General features: G+C 37.5%; 1 protein-coding gene and 1 long non-coding RNA gene across 3 annotated transcripts in view; one reads left to right on the top strand and one right to left on the bottom strand.

Annotated features, from left to right (window-relative positions):
* Btc (betacellulin) overlaps positions 1–14,971 on the bottom strand; it is a 51,714-nt gene extending 36,743 nt beyond the window's left edge. For both annotated transcript variants that reach the window (XM_026408470.2, XM_077803420.1), the window contains exon 1: positions 14,892–14,971. In XM_026408470.2, coding sequence (XP_026264255.1) covers positions 14,892–14,955 — 64 coding nt within the window. In that variant the 5' untranslated portion in view covers positions 14,956–14,971. The remainder of the gene's footprint in view (positions 1–14,891) is intronic.
* Positions 14,972–15,066: 95 nt separating this feature from the next.
* LOC113196516 (uncharacterized) overlaps positions 15,067–22,743 on the top strand; it is a 50,685-nt gene continuing 43,008 nt past the window's right edge. Inside the window, exons 1-2 of the long non-coding RNA XR_003302560.2 lie at positions 15,067–15,150; positions 15,517–15,593. This is a non-coding gene — a long non-coding RNA (uncharacterized LOC113196516). The remainder of the gene's footprint in view (positions 15,151–15,516; positions 15,594–22,743) is intronic.

Here is a 22,743-nt window from a genome sequence, read left to right as displayed (position 1 = left end):
GAGGCAATGTGTTAAGTTGGAAAAATCATAAAGAAAATTCCACCAAGAAGTAGGGAATGGAACTGGACCAAAGGCAATGAGATTGAAATGATTTTGGTATGTTTGAGGGACAATGAGCAAAGCTGTCCAGCTGGAGTGAGAATTATACAAAGAAGAATTAAGAAGGGCCTACTTGATGTGGATTGTGTGACTGTGAAATAATTCCATTGATTTTCTTGTGTGACCTATGAAAATAAGACTCATTAAGAAAGAGTCACAGCCCATATTTGCAGTTGAAGCTTCGTAATGTCTGCTCACCACATCCTGAAAGACAGATTCCCAATTAAGAATCTGACTATGTTAGAAAACCACTCAATAAGTACTTAACAGTGATGACTGCTATTGGATAGAAACCATCAAGAAAGAGGGGAAGTGAAGTTTATTATTCTGCATGTGGTCTCATCTCACATTTAGGTCAAACGTATTCACTCTTCTTACCCCCCACTACAGGATGCTTGTCATTTATCTAAAGAAAGTGACCAGAGATTTTTCTCACAGAAGTATTCTAACACTGGATGACAATGTTAGAAATAAGTGTCTTCTGATATTACAATATATGAAAATTTTTGTCAACATAATTTATCAATTATAATTGTGTTATTTTCCCTTGATGATAAGATCCTGTTGATAATTATTATTCAAATGGATGGTAAAATATAAAGTATGCAATGTCTTCAAGGCATAAATCGAGCCTGGGGGATGTGAATGGTATTATAGCCCGAAATGAGGAGTGGCAGAAGAAACAATCAAATAATTTTTTTTTTTTTCAAAACTCTTCTCTACTGGTCTCCCAGGTCTCCAAGGATCCTGCCTGTTCTGTTCTTCCCAGAGGAGTCTACTAACAGTTTCACAAACTCTATTGTCCAACTTTGAAACATTCTCAAAGTGCAATAGCATCGTGCTATATTCCTGAAGACATAACAAAACTAAAAGTCATTTGGTCTACCACCTGCCTCACCTAGGAAACCCCTCTACACAAACCCAAAGCTCCAGGCATAGGAAGCTCACTACAACCCAAGGCAGCTGAGTCTGTTGCCTTCAAAACTCCATTTGGGAAAAACTTTCTCCCAAATGAGGGTGAGAGCTGTCTTCTTCCTGGAATTTTAGTTGATTCATCCAAGATATGCTCCCTGAATCATACAGAGAAAATCTTTATAGAAACAGCTTTTCAAATATGTATAGTTGGATCTCATTAACAAAAATTTATTTTTTTCCACCCACCACCCCAATCTCTCTGTCCTCTTGGTTACACGTTTGAGTGTATGTGTGTGTATGCAAGTATGCATATTTGTTTGGTTTTGTGGCTTATCACCAGTCTCTGGTCCTTCATCTTTGAAAAGCACCAGTGATTTCTTTATAACCCACTCACCAGCAGCCTCTTCCTAAGCCCCAGTCTTCTCCATATCCACAGTATTTAACATGGCTGACCCTCCCAAACTTTCCATCTAAAATCTGGCTCCTCGTGGCTTCCTGAGTCCCTTTTCACTCATTTTGGCCATATGTTTCTGACTCCTACACCATAAATACAAGTGCCATCAATACTTCACTTCCGGTTTCCTTTTTCCCAATTTTTGAAATTTTGGAAAAATAAACATCACATAGAAGTTACTATCTTAACCATTTTAAACTATACCATTTGGTGCGACTTGAGTACATTCACATGGTTGTGCAACCATCACTACCACATATTTCCAGAATTATTTTCAATATGGAAAATTAAAACTACACACATCACATTCACTCCCTATAGGCTCCTCTGCCCAGCCCCTGGCCATACCCATACTACCTTCTGTCTCTATGATTGTACACTCAATCTTCTTTTTTACAATGTTATCCAAAATACTCAGGGATTCAGTATTTGAATAAATATTTACTGAGGATTTATTGTGTGCCAGGCACTATGCCAGGTCCTGAAGTTATAATAAACTGACCAATTCATTTATATTTCTAGCTCTACTTTCTCAATAGAAGAGTCTTCAAACTGGGTAGTAATTAGAATTCCCCCCAGAGTCTTTTTTGGAAATGATTTTTTTAATCTCATAATAATTTCATATTTATAAGAAATGCAAATACATAGCATTTCTAGCTCCCCATTACCCATTTTCAGCTTCCTCTAATGTTGTCAACTTAAATCACTGCAATACATTTATCAAAACTAAGAAAAAGCATGGGCACATTACTATTTACTAAACTCAGACTTTATTCTGATTTCACCAGTTTTTCCACATATCTCCTTTTTGTGTGTTAAAGTTCTTAATCTTCTCTGGTCTTTGACAGTTTCTTAGTCTTTCCTTGGTTTTTGTGACCTCATTGACATTTGATAACTACCGTTCAAGCACTTTACAGATTGTCCTTTTCTTTTGATATATTCCTCATGATCGGACTGGGGTTATAGATTTTTGGAAAGAATACCATGATGAAGTATTGTTATTACATAGGAAGGGAATACATGATATCTTCAGGATATTATTGGTGATTTTAACCTTGATCACCTGATTAAAGTGATTACCAGATTTCTCCACTATAACATTACTGTATTTCTCCTCTTATTAGTTATCGTGTATGTATGTTAAGAACATTTAACATTAGAATCAATTGGGGTATAATTTCTCATTTTTCTGATTGTACAGATTGCAGAATCACATTGGTCAAACAGTCACCTATATACATACAGCAATCACAATGTCTATTCTATTCTGCTGCCCTTCCTAATTGATTCTAATGTATGAATTGCCAAGATCATTATAATGTCATGTGTAGCTAATAAAAAAATGAAATGCTACTTAACAATCCAGCAATAAGTCAGAGGAACAAGCTTATCATCTGAGAGACTATGTGTACAGTCCAATAAAGTTTACTGGCTCAATATTTGCATTTAAAAAAAGAACATTTAACATAAGATCTACCTTCTCAGCATAATTTTAAATCTAAAATAAAATATGATCAAGCATAGGCAGTATGGTAGATCTCTATGATTTATTCATCTTTAATAACTGAATCTTTATATCTTTTCACCAATATTTCACCACTTCTCATTCTCTTCAGTCTCTGGAAACCTTCATTCTGCTCTCTACTTCTCTGAGTTTGACTATTTTAGGATACTCACATAAATACAGTAATCTCACCTCTGGGATCAGGTTTCCTATGTTCATTGCAGTTTTTATTTATAATAGCAAAGAGAGAAACAAGGTAAATGTTCATCAACATATATGTGAATAGAGAAATGTATGCATACAATGGAATATTATTCATCTTTTAAAAATAAGGTAACTATGTTATTTGTAGTATCATATTCCATTCTTTGAAAGCAAGTCTTTAACTACAACCTACACTCAAATAAGTCAAGAGACTAAGCTCCATCTCCTAGAGGGAGGAGTATCTACATAAAATATTTATAATTATTCCATAAGGAAAATTTGTTTCTTCTCCTTTATTTTCAAATGTAGATTCCTAGGATCATGTTAAACCATATCTTGTAGGTGTAGAGAGAGCCGTAATAATTTCTACTTTTTATAGTTCTGGGAAAATAAACACATTTGGCTTCCACTTGATGTCAAATTCCATATTTCCAAAAGTTCATAGGGTATTCATCTTAAAAGAAGTTCATATCCCTGCAACAAAAGCGGTTCTTTTTCAAACACGGTACCATAAAATCATTTTCCCACTCATATTAGCAGCCTTGGAGACCTCTTTAATTCTTCTTTCCCCTTCCTTACCAACACTCGACTTGTCATTATATTTTACAAATTCTTGCTTTCAACTATTTATTGAATTTGCTCCTCTCAATTCAGAAGTGCCAGGTTCAGTAAGTCCCTTCCTTTTATTTTCTTCTGATTGATTTTTCCTCATCTGACTTATTCTGCACACTAAGATCAATCTTACAACGCTGCACTGTGTTGCTGCCCCTCTTGAAAAATATCAAAACAACTACCCATTATCATTATTATCCCATTCCCAAGGAGGCTCTCTGACATGATGAGCTAGGGACAAAAGTATGTACTTGATGTTATAGAATGGAGCTTGCATAGAATACGGTAGAGTTTGGGGAGGAAAAGAAAGAAGTGCCTTCTGTTCTTGTTTCCTCTAAATGTTTTGTGGTCATGAGTCAATTTTCTTAATTGGTTATTAAAATTTTAATCATTACAAATTTTAATCATTTCAATTTTTGTCACTAAAAAATGACAAAAAGAGTCTGTCTTTTTTACAGGATCTTTTCTACTCTAAAATGGACCTGGAGCTACATCCTCAGTATGAGCCTTCCCCAACCTTAGAAAGCCTAGCCATGCATCATTAGGGACTAGGGGGAAAGAACCATGAAGCAGACCATTCATCTGGACCTTAGGCAAAAGGTGGGGTCAGATTTTCTCTAAATTGTAGAGAATACGGCCAAAGGCAATCTCAATATTTCCACAGTGTTTGAACAAATTTCTCAGGCAATAAACCATAGAACATTTCAAGATAAAGCCTTAATTTATCATGAAAAGTATGAATTTATCAACAAATCCCTCACTCCGTTCCAAGGAAATCCTAGAGACTGATTGCATCAAGAATTTAGGATCCTGACTAATGTCTTTATTTTGGGAACCTTGTCATTATCCAGTCAGTATTTCCCTCAGCACCACAAAAAGGTGATCCTTTGTTGTAGGCATTTGGATTTCCTCACTTTCTGCTACACCAGAATAGTAACTATTAATTTTTCCACCTTCTAATCCTTCCCCACATTTTCTTCCACCACTAATATGGAAGAATTAACTCAAGTCACTACTTTGTTAGTGAATTTTCCCAATCACTCCAGCCCTTAATAAATTTTCCTTCTATGAGATCATATTTAATCTGTGCTATGTAATTTAAACTTTGCTAAGGATTTAAACATTCCACAGTGTTTCTTTTGTGATGAATATTTTTATCCAATGTATTACAAGCTCTTTTTTTAGAAAGACAATGGTTTATAATTAGACTATTCTGAGTAATTCTTTACTGTTTTAGACATACTTTACAATAGTGTTATGTACACTTTAAGATAAAAGAATTACATAAGAAAAGTATTTAGATCTTTTCATGTTTTAGAAATAACAATAATACTATCAGACCAACCCTACTATGCCATGGGCAAGAGAGTCACACTTTTGGATAAATTAATGTCTTCATGATGCTGATAGTCAATACTTAAATTTCATGAACAACTCTGATTCTATAGGGTCTACTGGCAAACTGTGTTCAGCTGCCATCATGGTAAAGAACTGTCTAATAAAAGTAAGCCATTATTAACTGATCTGAAGACATAAAAGAATACAAAGTTATGTGAGAAGTTTATGGGTTTTCTGTTTTCTGGTTACTGAAGGTAGGACTGTGTGTGTGTGTATGTGTGTGTGTGTACATATGTGTGTGTGTGTGTGTATGTGTAAACTGCAAAGTATACATCAAGCTCTTTGTGGTACACTACGAGAAGCTACTGGTCGAAGAGGACTTCTTGCACTCTTCCCTCAGATTTATTTTTTCAGCAAATACTTATTGGGCATTTGTTATATGTGGATGCTGCTCTGGGCACTGAAATACAACTGATCAGAACAGACAACACCCCTGCCATGATGAAGCTGACATTCAAACAGAAGCATTAAAAACAATTCTGAAAATATGGTCATGGGAAGTAGATTCCTGCTATTTTATCTTTGCTTGCCTGCGGCAGTGAATATTTTTTTCATTGATCAAAGTACAAACTCTAATACTCCAATTGGCTTAATGAACATAGCATTTCTGTTTATCCTTTTTAGATCATACCTATGAAGTAATTTAAGCATTATCTGCATATTCATAAATATTTACAATATCAAGAATATTAATATTATGCTCAACATTTATTTCCCAATTATTACACTAAAATCTTTTCCTGAATTATCTCATTTTATCCTCAAAGCAATCCTGAGTCTCTAGATGACATTTACCATTTTGTTTTTCTTTAGGTAAGAGAATGAGGCATAGAGAGGTCAAGTAACTATCTCAATTTTACAAATCAACCATTGTGAAACAACTTAATATTTATGCATGGCTGTTCACGCTTAAAATTTTGAAAAAATTAGTTTATCCCCCAAAATGTCTAAAGTAATTTATTTTCCATTTTCCTGATTTTGACATTGCATCATCATTCTTCCAAAATGTCAGTTTCATTTCTTTTTAATTGAGGTAATTATTTGTATAATTAAAATAAATGAGAGAACCTCACTTTGATGAGATTATCTCAAATATTAAAATCACCTTTTAAATATATTATTTTACTCTGCCACTACAGTCTGATTTTTGGGTTCAATATCCATATCAGGTAAGTAGCATCAAATTCTTTGTTGCACAAAATTAGGATCAAAATTTGCAAGGGAAGAAGAATCTATGAAGTCATTTATTTTTAGAAAGTGAATATGCATTTTACTTTTTCAGCTTTATTTTTCATATGTGATCTTTTTTAACAAAATGAGTTAAAATGAGGCTCTTGAGAATTCTTATCTATTACCTATTTCATAACTAGTAGGAGCAGTCATTCTAGAAATAAAGTAAGAAAAAATTTGTCCATCAGTGAGTAGACCCAGATTACATTCAGAAAATGCTTATAATCAAAATATCAAAAACAAATCAAAACATTGATTATAATTAATGATTTCTTCTGTATTTTCCTATTTTCTACTACAATAGCCCTTGCTTATCCAAAGCTTATTCTGTTCCAGGAACATTTTAAGTGCTTTATACAGTGATACATTTAAGCTACATAGTAGCCATGGTTTTATTACTGTCAGTTTTCATAGATGAAGGAACAGAGACCCAGAAGGCTTATGAGACTTGCCCAAGATTTCAGAGGTGGCAAGTCTCTACAGTGGCATGACTCAGTCTGCTCAGGGTTTACCTCTTGACTATAATGCTGCCCTGTCTCAGAATAGGGTCCTTTTACCCATTCTCAGTAATAGGCATGTGGGTTCAATCCAGAAGAATGTAAAGTAATATCACCCCACTCTATCTGTCCTCAGGAGCACTCCCCAGGTGTTGTGATGGTGAAGCAGATCAGGAAGGTACAGTAGTTACCCTACAAGTTCAGGTTGATTTAAGAATAGGGTCAGAGTGGGCTGCCCAGAGTGATGCTGGGCAGAATGAAGTCAAACACTTGGTCTGCTCAATGTCAAGTGAATATTATCAGCAGCATGGCCCAGGTCAGGGTCCTGAGCAGGGAGTATTTCTTAGGTAGAATGAAGAGCCAGGGGTCTAATTATGAGAGAGAGAGAGAGAGTGTAGAAAACAGCTAGGATGAATATAAATGGCTTTTAAATAAGTCTGGAGAACTGGTTCCCAGTGGTGGGTTTCCACTTAAATGGAATGTAATATCTCTGAATTTTAGTGTCCGATCCCCTCCTATTTACTATATTCAACAATGAATTTATCTGTTATGATCCAGGCACTCATCTCACACTTAGAGTTCATATTCATCAAGCCAGAACCTTGTACTATTTACATAGCCTCTCTACTTCATATTTTCCTCTATAAATGGGAATAATAATGATATCTAGCTCTGGTGTACAACTTTATTCACCTAGCACAGGAGCTAGATAGCATTACTATGTGAATAAAATGGGTTATTAAGCTCTTAGAACAGTGCCTAGCTCATACACTGCATAACTACTCTGCTATTATTTTTGTTGTTCAGATGAAATGAGATAATGGGGATGAAAACACTTTTTCAATTCTAAATGTCCCCCAAAATGTAAAGAGTTACTCTATTGAGATTCCACAGTGAAGCTCAAGTAGATCCCCAAGTGCAAAGCAACATTCTGTGTCAGTCTCCCTAGGAGGCAAGAGCTCTCGATTTCCAGAACCCAGGTGACACTGCAACAGGAAGGTGGTCACAAACAAGTCAGGTCCAGATCTCATAAAAATGATTCAGTCAGCTCTGATGACATTTTTTCTGGCCTTGTTACTGAGCTTGCTGCAATAGAAGGCAAAGGCATGTGGTCATCTCCTATTCTAGAAAGGCCTGGACCACACAGCTCACCTCAAAGAATAGAGAACAAGAATTTACATGTCATGTACTTACATCTAATCATTAGGAAACTCAGACAATTGATGGATATGAAAACTTCATATATAATGTAAAATAACTTAGAAATTCAACACTGACAAGTCAAATATCAAGTCTATCTCTAAAGCATATCTAGCTCAACTTCTACACGAACCACCAAAAGTTCTTTTCTATTTAATATTAAACAGAAACCTATTACTAGAACAACTTGATTACTCATCACTAATGAAAAACATGTGTCCAAAAAGTTCTAATCAAAGAAGAGAAAAAAATCACCTAACACCACACAGAAGTCAAAGAACATTTTTAATAAACCATTGGAAAGTACCCTAGTCCACTGATCTTCTCTTCTTCACTTAAATACTTATTTTGTCTTATTTAATTTAATGAATTAGTTAATTAATTATTGGGGCTGGAACCGAACTCTGGAACCTTTTGTATGTTCTACCTTATGAACTATGCCATTGAACCAATCATGTGAAGGATGTAGCAGCCTGACTTTCTAATATGAAACAGAAGAAATGGAAGAAATAATCTTACTTCTTGCAAAACAAAATTCCTTTCGTGAATGGATCACCAGCACAGCCAATTGCAAGTTCCGTGTAACAAGAGGTGAAGAAACATGCCCTTCTAAAACATCTCTGGACCATGGGCTAATGTTTGGCAAAAGCATAATAGAAATGTTTTATTTGTTGCCTTTTTTAGTGGATGGGCACATTCCACCAATAACCACTTGAATTCATTCATTCATTCATTTAACTGATATGTTTTGCATATTTGCTATCTGCCAGACACTCTATACAATCTCCCCAAAGTAAATAATAAGTCCAAACAAATAAATAAATGCATACCTTTTTTTGCAAAGAGGAAAATGTTATATTAATAATTCTTTCTGCTATATAGGTAACTTAGAACCTTGAAACAAGACTAAATATGAACATTGTTATAAATGTTCCACCCCCCTTTTATAAATAATAACTAGCCTATAAGTCAGTAAATAATATACCATATATCTTCAGGAAAAAAATGTAAAGAATGCAGGAAAGTATTTCATGGTTACTTGACTTTGCTGATAATCAAAGTAGGCAGTTGCTTAATTGACTTGAATTAAGATTAAATACTCCATCTCTCTCCATCCATCTAAAACAGTTTCTCCTCTTCCTTTATATGCTCACAATTACAGATTCATTTGAGCTACTGAGATTCCTTTTTTGTTAAGATACAAATATCCCCATGAATGCTAGCAGTCTTTAGCTATAAAAAGAACACCCGTTTTAATCAGATTACTTTCCTCTTAAATTTGACTTGAGAGTATTCCTGACCAACTAGCTTAAGAATTCTTTGTGGGTCCATAATCAACTAGAATCTTAGCTTAAGAAGCATTAATAGTACATAAAACATGAAGGTAGCATGGGGCAGGGCTGAGAATTCAAAGCTTGAAATCATATAGACAAGAATTTGATCCCACCTTATGGTGTATTTTAGGGAGTCACTTAATTTCTCAGAGTGTTAGACTCCAGGTCTATAAAGTTGGGTCATTTGTAATAGCATCTACCTTCCGGAGATATAGTGAGTGTTAGAGAAAATCTGACCTTCCTATAGCCAGCTCTCTGAAAGAGAATTAATTTTGAATGTCCTAAAGCATCCATTGTCTGATGATTTAACTTCTTTCCTGTGCATCTAGACTAAGATTAGCTATGTATCCTCCATGGGACAACTATGAGTCACTCAAAATAAGTATATGGTTTAAGGGGCTGGGGATTTGGCTCAAGTAGTATGGCGCTCACCTGGCATGTATGAGGCACTGGGTTTAATCCTCAGCACCACACAAAAATAAAATAAAGACATTGTGTCCACCTAAAGCTAAAAAATAAATGTTAAAAAAATAAGTATATGGTTTAAAACTCTTGTGGACTTGCCTCACATGCACAAAGCCCTGGTTCAATCCCTAGCACACACACACACACACACACACAAAAAAAAAAAAAAAAAAAAACTCTTGTGGAATCCAGACTGAGAAAGCCAAAAAGGATCCACACCTGGTATGTGGCAAAAACTAAAAGCATGACTGACTGTTATTATTACACACAAGGTGAGTTTAGCTGTAGGGACAGTATAAACGAATGAGGAAATCAACTCACTGTATGATGTTTGAATCACTATAAACCTTTAGCACTCCACAACTTGGTTGTGCATTAAGTTTTCCATAGAAACATGGAAAGTTGCTCATTTAAAGGACATTGGGGACCACTCCATTTGAAGCATTCTACAATTGTCTAAATAGGTAACTTAATAATAACTTAACTTATATAAATGAATGGTGGTATTAAATACTTGCCACTTCAGTGTCTGACTTGCAAATCTTAGAGGTATAAGTCAAAACCTATACTCCTCCACAAAAGATTCTTGCTTTTGTCCCTGATGTTAGTCAGCTTTTTATCTCTGTGACCAAAACACCTGACATAAACAACTTAAAGGAGGAAAAGTTTATTTTGGCTCATGATTTCAGTCCATGACTAGCTGGCTTCATTGCTTTGGTCCTGAGGTGAGACAGAACGTCTTGGGGGAAGGTCATGGAAGAGGAAAGATGCTCAGCTCATGGCAGCCAGGAAGCAGTCACACAAGACAGAGAGGAAGGGGCCAGGAACAAGATGAACATTTCCAGGGCAAACCTCCAGGGACCTCTTCCTCCAACTAGGTTCTACCTTCTAAGAATCTATTCAAATTAATAATCCATAAAATGAATTCATCCACTGATGAGATTAGAGCCCTTGTGGTCCAATCATTTCCTAAAACCTTTACCTCTGGAGACCACTTCATTGTGGTTGGAACCTTAAGCACATGAGCCTTTAGGGGACATTGCAGGTCTAAACCACTGCAATCCCTTTTTGAGAAATAAATGCCCTGAATTGCAAGATGACTTTTTAATGCAAATGTATTCAAGAGAGAGAGAGAGAGAGAGAGAGAGAGAGAGAGAGAGAACTCTAAAGGCCTTGCAGATGAAGAGAAATCCATTGCTATGAAGATATAATAATAAAACCAGTCACATCTCTGCGAACTTAATGCTTACTACAGACTTTAATATAAGATTATTCCAATTAGTTCTATCTTTTAAGTACCCTTTTAATTCAAAGTTTTATATGAACTGGCCTGGGAAGGTAATCCCCGTCATTGTTTAGACAGGATGTTTTGTGATAATTTGCGATTCAAATCATCCAATATTAACCCTAACTTTAAAAACACAGAAACTGCCCTCACAGACAAAATGTAAGAGTTACTGGAACCAGACTCCAATTTTCGTGGCATGTCTTGAAAAAGCAAGCAAATGCAAATATGGCTCAGAATGAAGTCACTACAGGGTGTTCCCCTCTTTTGGCAAGGAAGAAGTTATAGATTGGCATCTTCGTCATCTAAGGAATCATAACCAGTTACAAATTAAGGCTATTGCCCATCACCCATAATGCTTAGAATGAAAATAATCTTAATGGGATTATTTCTCATACACAATAACAAAGCTGAAAACAGAGTATTCAATATCTCTTTTTCAACAGTTTCTTCTGAATCACTGGAATTGGTATCCTATTAATAAATGGATTTGTTAGCAAATAAGAGAATACAGTTGAGAAATGGAAGGGGTTTTTTTGGAAATTCTATTTATAGAAAAATTAAGTTGTTCAAGATTTCTACTGACTATGAAAATTCCTTTAGCTTTAGTAAAATGTAATCAATTAATATGTACAAAGAATTTAATTACATATAAAAATATGTACATATCTACATATATAAGTATATACATTATTACATATATAAATAGAAAATTTATATCTATGTTAAATTTATATATACCCTATTAATTCAGTTTTCCTAGGTATGACTCTTTTCTATATCACCTTACTTTTCTGTTCATAAAATTTCCCAAAGGGAATAGTCTATCATTTTCATATGTTATAATAAAAACTCCCCTGTCTAAATCCATCTGCTAAGTCCCAGGTGTATTTAAGGAGCATCTGCATTTATAATACATATCAGTCATCCATAGTTTGTCACAAGTTATTTTACTTTTTTAAAGCATATGAGAAAGGAAAGTGTATAGTCATCTGATGAAACCCCTTCATTCTACAAATGAAGAAAACAATGCCAGAAAGTTGTGACTTACAGATCTCTTAGTCACAGAATGGCAGAGCAAGGACCAGGTCTCATGTCTGCTCAATGCCAGCTCTCTGTTCTTTCCACTGTCCACCTCCCCCAACACATTTCTCACATTCTTTTCAAAAAGTAAATAAAATAACATGTCCCTTAAATTAGGAATGGAACTTAAAAGTAAAGTGTGTATGATAGAAATAGGAATGCTTAATGGAAACAGTGATGCCAACAAATTATATCCTTTGGCATTTTGCAAAAAAAGAGAGAGAGCTCTTAGGGGATGCAGACTCAGAATTCAATTTCCTAAGTCAATCATTCTGAAGGTGGTTGTACATTTCTGTTACCCTGAGTGTATAAAAGTCTGTACAATTCTGCCTTTTGACAAGTTTTTAAAAAAGAAGTTAAAGCACAGTATGACAGTAAAGTGGGGGAGAATGTCCATCAACACTCAACAGTTATTTCTACCCTGGCATTTCTCTTGGCCCAGCACCCTAATTTGAGTTCTAATTAGCTCATGCCTGGATCATACCTATGAAACAATCAGACCCTCTGATCTGCAGTTTTCCTCCCCTCTTCCCACAGTGCACACTACTGTCAGATTCATTCATCTCCTGTAAATCATTGTTCACGCCACATACCTCCTTCATCCAAGCATTGTGATAGTGTGCATTTTACTACTAATTGATTCGTGTCCAAATATTTTACAGTCTTTTTTTCAATTCGTCATAATCTGTCTGCATTTTATAAATTCTGTCTGACAAGCTGTTGCTTGTCTTTCCAGTAGAACATTCTCAATCCCATCATCAACCTTTACTAAGTGCTTTTTCCCTTATCTATTTCTCACTTTCTTCTCTGCTATTTGAAATCCTACCCAAGCTTCCATTACCTACTCAGGTCCCTTAAACAGTTTCTCCCCACTATTCCTTTCCTCACTACTGAGCTCTCCCTTCTTTGGTTTCCTAAGTGTTTCTCTAATTGTTTCATATTGGCAGTCTTGCATTTCCCAATGTTCTTTTGGTGGCAAGAATTATGGTTTAGGAATCTCTCAAATACTCTTTTCACCACCCGCCCCCCTCCCATTCCTACATACTTCAACTTCTTGCTGACTACAGCAGATACTGAGTACCTAGATTGCCGGACTGTGCAGACAAGGCAAAGGAGTATGATGCCACCTACATCCCAGTGATCCTGGCAAAAGTCCTAAATCTCAAGTGCATCACTCTTCTTGATGCTCCTCATTACTCTTCACTACACTAATACTGACTCCTCCCTCTGCAGGATTTGTTAAATCCAACCCTTCTTTCTAACCATGAATCTATGTCTGATCCACCTGCAACCAAGTTACATTACCCGCTTTCTCACTCCAAGGACACAGCAAAATGAAAACATTCATTTAGATTCCATTTATTTTTCCTCCATAAGAAAAAAATTCCACCCCTTTATTCACATGTGTTTCCAGGGTTGAAGATAGGAGTGATACCATGACAATGTTTAGGCTAGGGAGACCTCCCCATGTGCCATCCAAGATGCCCAGTTAAGACTAGAAACTATCACTAGGGTCCCTTTCCTTCTGACATCCAAAATAACCACAATGCAAGAGGGTGTTTCCAGGAGGTGGACTTTTCCCACCTAAATGACTTCCTGCTCCCCTCCTACTCTGGAGGCAAGGAGAGCCTTACTTCCAGTCATTTGAAGTTCCAGCTCTCCATCCTAAGTACAGACTTCCAAGGTCATAGGGATGGCTCCAGAAAGTTCAAGGCACCTGTTCCTTCCACCTGTCCTCTTCCCTCACCCAGGTGACTCATGTCCAGTGGTCTTTAAAGTAAAGACACTGAAGAAAAGTTTTCCCTCCCAGAATTTCGCTTTACAATAGAAAATAACAGTTTACAAGTGAAGTGTAAGGTTTCCTCAATAAAATGTGTCATTTCCCTTTCCTTTCTTGCCTATCAGCAACAGTCAGGTCCCCGAAGGTGAGTTTTGCCTTTCCTGGCTCCTTCCAGCTGCCCCAGCAAAAATAAGGCATATTAATTCATTCTTAGATCATGACCATTTCTCCAGGAGCCGTCCCCTTCCTTTCTCAAACTGCCGGACACACACACACACACACACACACACACACACACACACAGAGAGAGAGAGAGAGAGAGAGAGAGAGAGAGAGAAATTCTCTCCACCACGTTGCTCCACACTCCCTGCCAGCATCTTGGGTCACTGAGTTTCTCCTGCAGGTACCCTTCGGGGTACAGACGTCTATTCTCCTTCTTTAGTGAGTTTTCCTCCCACCATTCCGCACTCGCGGGCACTCAGTCCCCAGAGCCCTAAGGCACCCCCTCGGGTCACTGTGGAGCCCTCTGTTCTGTGCACTGCTCCCTTTGGCAACCTGAGCATAGCACCGGCAGCGCGGCCCGCGCGATCCCTTCCGCCTTCGGGCCTCGCTCCACGCCTAGGGGCAGCCTCCAACAGGTGCAGCCCTAAGTGCCCAATTGCCGGATCCTCAACTTCGTCCTCGCTCAGTCATCAAAGTTCTCTGACCCGCGCTCGCCAGCCCGAGAGCGCCCTCGTGCCCAGATTATCTGCGCGATTCAGGGTTCGCCCTCCCCGTGACTCCAGCCCCGGTCTTTCCTCCTGCTCTCAAGTGCCCAGCGTGGCCACTTACCCAGGGCAAGGGCCAGGAGCAGTGGCAGGGAGCTGGCGCCGCTGCCCGGGGCGGCCCGGTCCATCAACCCCGCTCTGCGGGGCCGGGCAGCCCCTAGACGAGTCTCCCTCCTCCTTCTTCGCCCCCTTCCCGGGACCCGGGCGCTCGAGAGGGTGCTTGGAAACTAATCCTGGAGCCAGGAGGAAACGAAACTACTCTTCTGGCTGGCACCCTGGCTACAGGGCAAGGAAACACCCAGGGAGGACGGCCGGCCGGCTCTGTGAGTGTCGGGAGAGGAGGGAGCCTCCTATTTATCCTCACTTCTGCACACACCCCACTAAAAAGGCGCAGAAATTGGTGGTAGCGGCCACGATGCTCCCACCCAAATTGCCCCACACCCATACCCACACCCAAGGATACATTCGGGCGGCCCTCGGGCCAGCTCACCCACTCCCCCTGCTGGGTCGCACCTGACTGTTCATTTCCCTCCCCCTGGAGGAGTAAACAAGGTAGATAGGGAGATGTGAGAGACCACGTGGAGGACTGGAAGGCGCTGACCCCGCCCGCCCGCGCGCAGCCCTCAACTCTTGAAACCTGCTGACACAAAATGAAACGTGTTCGGGAACTCTAACTTTCCTCATTTCAGTTGCTAGTGTCATGGAGTGACCAGAGCCAAGGATCACTGAGAACAACCTCAGGCATTTGACAATAACAAGCCTCTCTGTGAGTGTATGCAGGCAATTGCAAGTCTCATTATTATCTATCATAGTCCTAAAGCTAGTAGTATCTTGGTTTGCAGTAAGCATTATCTTCTAATAATTTATGAGAATTTTGTCTTATCAAAATCTACTTTAGAAATTTCATTTGCAATTTATTTATACCTTTGCTTATTTTTCTTTTTATTTGCATTTATTTATCTTATTTATTTACTGTATTATTCTCTTGATTTTTGTTGGATCTATGAAAATAACAAGAATGCTTTTTGCTTCTGGCTTGCCAAGCCCTCTCCCTACTTTATCATACTTTGTTATGAAGAAAAGGTGGGATCCATTGGTGGTTCACCAAATAATTTCTGGAACACAGAGACATACAGTTTTCAAGGACAGAAAGGAGAATACAATTTTCTTTATATTATTTATATATTTGCTTTCAAAAATAACCAAAGGATAAAGGTGTTTCTGTGCTATGTCCTATGTTTCTATTGCAAGAGCAATAAGTATAACCATGCCCCATTAGTTCAGAAGTTGTATATCTATTGCCTCCAAACATCTGATAAACATTATTTTATGTATAAAATGCAAATCAGATGTCTGCTGCTTTCTCCCCAATTCATTGTTTAAATTAAGCAAATTATTATACAATTTTACTCCATAAGTGACATTTCATTTCAAAACCAATTCAAATTATTTTAGTGCCCCAGGCAACCAAGATATCAAAAGAATAAAAATCAGCTCTTAATTTTCCAAATTCCATTCTAGCCCCACATGATAGCTCATAAAGAACTGTAGAGAGGGCAGGCATGGGGATTGAAGAAATCCAAGGGGGATACAAGGGCCACAGAAGGTCACTGTGCCTTAAATTAAAAGGACAGAAGAAGCACAGGAAACCAAGGGATTTTGTAATCATTTTTCTCCCTTCCTTTTTCCTTTCTGATATTCTCTCTCTCCATCTTTATCAGGGCTCTATGTTAAGGCATCTCTCATTCTGAAATGGTACCCTATCCAAAACGTGACCTGTTATCCCCTACAGAATGTTACAGTTCCCATTTCTTTCCCATAGATGCTAATAAAAAAATAAGGCACACTTAAGCAAAAAGTACTAAATGTTTGTTGAGTATTGTAAAGTGCCAGTACCTGATGTGAGCATTCATCATTCACGCCATTCAAATGGCAAATTAACTTTTTCAGGTCACTAGAGTATGAAATAGTGTCATTTAATATACTAAATAGGCCAGATAAATTAATAGCCTTCCCTGAGGGTTTTATTTACTGCCAGAAACAAAATAAGCATTCCCAATATATGCCTTCAAATTTTCCTAGTATTAGAGATCCAAACTCTTCAAGGTCAAGAGACTTTTGCTTTCCTATATTTCTCTTTCTTTTCTCTCCTTCTCCTTCTTCTCCTTCTCCCTCTCCTCCTTCCCCTTCTTCCTCTTATTTTTCTTTCCTTCTTTCTCCTCTTCTTCACCTCTCCTTCTCTTTCCCCTACTCCTCCTCTTCCCTACCTTCTGTCTTCCCTTGCATATAGGAGAAGGTAATTCTCAAATCCAACAATTAACTTTGGAAAGGTTGAGGGTCAGATTTGACCAAGCTGGGTCCACATTCATGTAGCAAAGCTAAGCCTCCATGCTTTAGGTTGTAAACTGGGCTTCCAAAAGAAGAATTACATATAAGAGGAAGAGAGGGGAAAGGGAAAAAAAAAAACCAAGAGAGAGAAATGAATTACAGTAGATGGGGTAGAGAGAGAAGATGGGAGGGGAGGGGAGAGGGGATAGGAGAGGGTAGGAAGGGCAGCAGAATACAACATACACTAGTATGGCAATATGTAAACACGTGGATGTGTAACCAATGTGATTCTGCAATCTGTATATGGGGTAAAAATGGGAGTTCATACCCACTTGAATCAAATGTATGAAATATGATATGTCAAGAGCTATGTAATGTTTTGAACAACTAATAATTTAAAAAAAAGAATAGATCGAAGTTACACAGAGTCCTAAGGCAGAACTTGTATCCATGGTATCCCCAAGCTGGAGATTGCTTGAATGGTACCTTTCCTGGACCAGCATCAGGCAGGTATAACCGGCCCTACCCAATCTGGTATGAGGCTCAAGTAGATTCCATCAGAGGGCCTTTAAGCATCAGCCTTGTTCTCTTCCCACACAAAACAGCCTCCAACAAGGACATTCCTCCCCCTCCTCTGGACAGGACAACATAAGCTGATAATTATTTGTGTAACACAGCACATAAACAGACACACAGTGTAATGAAAAGGAAAATTTTAGAATACATTCATTCTAGGTCAACATAGATTTCCACATTATAAGATAAAAGTTCAGTAGAATACAAAGGTTGCCTACTGGTCATGGACATTACTGAATTCAACAAGAGCAATTGAATGAAAATGATGACTTTTAAAAGATATAATGTTAAAGTAATAATAAACATCATTTAAAGCATATTATCACACAGTTACAAATCAAAAGTATACTATATATGGAGAACTTTAAAAATTCTAATGAAGCTATTGAAATACCAATGAAAGATCAGTACTCAACCTTTATATTTACTTGATTCTACTTTAAAAATCATTTTCTGGAGCAGAGGAGTTATTGTTTTTTATCCTCCCTCTCTTGCCCACTTGGTGGTACCTTCCTCTTCAGGTTTTCGGGGTCCACCTTTTTATATGCATGCTTTTTTTGTATTTAGTGATTTATTTGGTTGCTTATTTTCTATTATTAAGTTATTTCTTCATTCTAATTTGTTATACACAATGGCAGAATGCAACTCATTTCATATTATACATATAGAGCACAATTTTTCAAGTCACTGGTTGTACACAAAGTATTTTAACACTATTTGTGTCTTCAGACATGTACTTATGGTAATGATGTCCAACTCATTCCACCATCATTCCTATATGCTTCCCCCGCCCCTTCCCCTCCTCCCCTTTGCCCTATCCTCCATTCTTCCCATGTTTCCCCAACCCCATCTCCATTATGAGTCAGCATCCTTATATCAAAGAAAAAATTTGGCCTTTTGGCCTTTGGTTTTTTTACTTTACTTACCATTATATTCTCCAACTCCATCCATTTACCTGCAAATGCCATGATTTTATTTTCTTTTATTGCTGAGTAATGTTCCATTGTGTGTATATATATATATATATATATATATATATATATATATATATATATAAAAGTTTCCATATACATTCATCTATTGAAGGGCATCTGGGTTGGTTCCACAATTTAGCTATTGTGAATTGTGCTACTATAAACATTAATGTGGCTATGTCCCTGTAGTATGCTGTTTTTAAGTCCCTTCCATATAAACCGAGGAGTGAGATAGCTGGGTCAAATGGTGGTTCCATTCCAAGTTTTCCAAGGAATCTCCATACTGCTTTCCAGATTGGTTGTACCAATTTGCAGTCCCATCAGCAATGTATGAGTGTGCCTTTTCCCCCATATCCTTGTCAACACTTCTTGTTTGTATTCATAATAGCTGCCATTCTGACTGAAGTGAGATGAAATCTTAGAGTAATTATGATTTGCATTTCTCTAATTGCTAGAGATGTTAAACATTTTTTCATATGTTTGTTGATTGGTTGTATATCTTCTTCTTAGAAGTGTCTGTTCAGTTCCTTGGCCCATTAATTGATTGGGTTATTATTTTTTTTTTGGTGTTAAGTTTTTTGAGTGCTTTGTATATCCCAAAGATTAGTGCTCTATCTGATGTGCTTGTGGTACAGATTTGCTAATCTATTTGACCATCTATATTTTTAAAATGACAACTGAATACAGGTTAATATAATCTCAACCATCATTGTCTCTGTGATATTATGTCTGAGAGTTTCAGTTAACCATTATGATTCTTTGACTATATTTATACAAACCTCAAAAACAAACTTCTGGTATAAAAAAAAATCTGAGCTTTTGTACTGGTTAAGTTGTATGCTAATGAAGGAAGCACAGAAGCAACATAACTTTTATGCTGGAATATGGCAAGGCCCCAAACATCCTCCCTAATACACTTGCTACAGTAGCTTCATACCCTCCTACCCGGACCTAGATTCTCAGCACTCTAGACACTCTGCTAGGAGGGACAACATAGGTGGATAATTATGTACAATTGGTTCAGAAGTCTTTTCAGTACATTCAAATTGGTTCTGTGTCAATGAGTGGTTGAATCACAAATTACTCACTTCTCTCAGCCTCAGTTTCCTCATCCATAAAATGTTATGGTAATGAATTGCACAGTCTTTATGACTCACAAGGATAGATATCTCTAAGGCAGAAATCTGACATAATAGAAATCCTTCAGTGAACTATTATTGTTATATTATTAAAATGTACAGGGTACATTTTTTTTTACTAACCCTCATTACTAATAGTTGAGATGGAGGGAAAGAAATAGCACATAGTAAAACTATGTTGGGAAGGCAATATTGAGCTAAAATTTCATGAACTGGGGCACTATTTGTGACTCCTTATACCCCTCTGACATAACTCCTCCTTCCCTTCCTTTCCTCCTTCCTCCTTCAACTCTCTTTGAAGATCAAGATAACATATAACTCAGGGTACAATAATTTATTGAACAATGTTTTGGTTAGTTTCTGTTGCTGAATATCATAAGTAAAATTATAAATTTTTAAAGAACAGAGGTTTATTTGACTCATGGTTCTGGAGGCATCTGATAAGGGCTTAACTCACTGCACCACAACATAGTAGAGAGTCAACATAATGTGGAAAGACAGAGTAAGCATGCTAGCTCAGGAATATTTTCCTCTTCTTATAAAGCCATAAATGCCATCATGGGGGTCCTAACCTCGTGTCCTCATCTAATTCTAATTACCTCCCCAAAGGATCCACCTCCAAATACCATACACACAAAAATTGGAGAATTAATTTTCCAACGTTTGAACTTTTTTTATTGGACACACATCCATATCAGTTTCCTTCTGGCCCCCAAAGTTCATGTCATTCTCACATGAAAAATACATTCATTCTCTCTCAATGTATCTAAAGTCTGAACACAGTCTGGCACCATCTTGAATGTCCAAAGTCCAGAGTCTCATCTAAACCAAATTTGATACTCAAGGCATATTATGATTTGGATATGTGGTGTCCTCCCAAAGCTCACATGTGAAACAAATGCAAGAGAGTTTAGAGGTCAAGTGATCAGACTGTGAAAGTTATAACCTAATCAGTGGATTTATGTACTGATGGATTAATTTGGTGGTAATTATAGGAAAATTAGATGTGGCTGGAAGAGGTAGATTACTGGAGGCATGCCTTGGGGTACATCTTTTGTCCCATGTGAGCAGAGCTCTCTTTGCTTCCTAATGTCATGTTCTGAGCTGCTCTCTTCTGTCACACATTTCCACCATGATGTTCTTTCTACCTCACCCCAGGTCCAGAGCTATGGAGTCTGCCGTCTATGGCCTGAGAGTCCTGAAACCATAAGCCACAAATAAACTTCTCCTCCTCTATATTGTTCTTGTCAGGTCTTTTGGTCACAGTGATGAAAAAGCTGACTAAAATAAGGCATGATTAATCTTAGGGCAAATCACTCTAGCTATGAGCCAGTGAAATCAATAGAAATCAACTTCCAAAATGCAATGGTGGGACAGGAAGAGCACATACATTCCTATTCCAAGAGAGAGAGAGAGAGCTAGACTAGAGGAAAGGAGTCACCTACCCCAAGTAAGTCCAAAACTCAACAGGGAAAACAACATTAAGTTTTAAAGCAAAAGAATAATGTCCTTTGACTCGGTTTCCTTTATCCTGTGCATATTTGTACAAGGGTTGGACCCCAGGCATTCAGACAACCCTACATGAACTGTCTCAGGTTGGACCCTCATGTCTGGTTTTCCCAGGCTGTCATTTCATGAAGGTAGGTCTACAATTCTCTGGTCTCAAGGGCAGTTCCATTCTCATGGTTCCATTAGGCATTGCACTGGTAAGGATTTCCATCCCTTTGAGAAGGTTCTACATGTGGCCCCAGACCATCCATGACATCCTATAATATCCTTTGAAGTCTAGGTAGAGGACGGCATGTTCCACAGCTCTTGCATTCCTTGGGCTTGCAGAATTAACACCATGCAGATACTGCATCCAGAGCACTGGATGGAGCCTCACCCGATGCTGCTTGAACTACAGCTAGAGCAGCCAAGGAGCACTGAGTCAGAATCTAGGGAACAGAGACATGGGGCTGGCTACCCTGGGCAATGAACCCATGGAGGGTGCCCACGGTATATGCCCTGAAACCATTTTACCCACTTAGTTCTCCCACCTGTGATGGGAGGGTGGCCTTGAAGAATATTTGCCAATTTTCCATCTAACACAGAATTAATATCCAGGAAAGTTAAGAAACTCTAAAAATTTAACCAAAAAACACAAATAATCCAATTAAAAATGGGCAAATGATCTAAATAGACACATCTTCAAAGAATAGATGTAAATGGTCAACAAATAAATAAATGCTCACTTTCAGTAGCCATTGGGGAAATATAAATCAAAACCACAATGAGATATCCTCTCACCCCAGTTAGAATGGTTATTATCAACCTCTGTCCAAAGTAATAACAAATGTTGATGAGGATATGGAAAAAAATCTTACTGTTGAATGGGATTCTCATTAGTATACTCATTAGTATAAGTACTGTGGAGAATGGTATGAAGATTGCTCAAAAAAATAAAAATAGATCTATCATATGAATCAGTTATTCCCCTATTGGCTATATATCCAAAGAAAGTGAAGGTAGCATACAAAAAATTAAAAACCATACCTGCATGCCTATGTTTACTCTGGAACTATTTACAAATGCTAAGATATAGAAACAATCTAGGTGAGCACTAGTGGATCAATGGATAAAGAAAATGTGGTACATATACACAACCAAAATGTTATTCAGCCATAAAAAAGGAATCCTGTCATTTGCAGAAAAATGAATGAAACTGAAGGACATTATGATAAATAAGTAAAATAAGCCAGACACAGGCAGACAAATACTAGCTTCTCTCATATATAGAAGCTTTAAAAATCAACCTGAATGTAGACTAATGACTACTAGAGATTGAGAAGGGGTTGCGGTTTAATAAAAACAGAGTGGATTTGATTAATGCATATTGTATGCATGAGTTGAAATATAA

Source organism: Urocitellus parryii, chromosome 10 (genome assembly GCF_045843805.1).
Source record: "Urocitellus parryii isolate mUroPar1 chromosome 10, mUroPar1.hap1, whole genome shotgun sequence".
NCBI lineage: Eukaryota > Metazoa > Chordata > Mammalia > Rodentia > Sciuridae > Urocitellus > Urocitellus parryii.
This window is presented reverse-complemented; position numbering and strand designations above follow the sequence as displayed.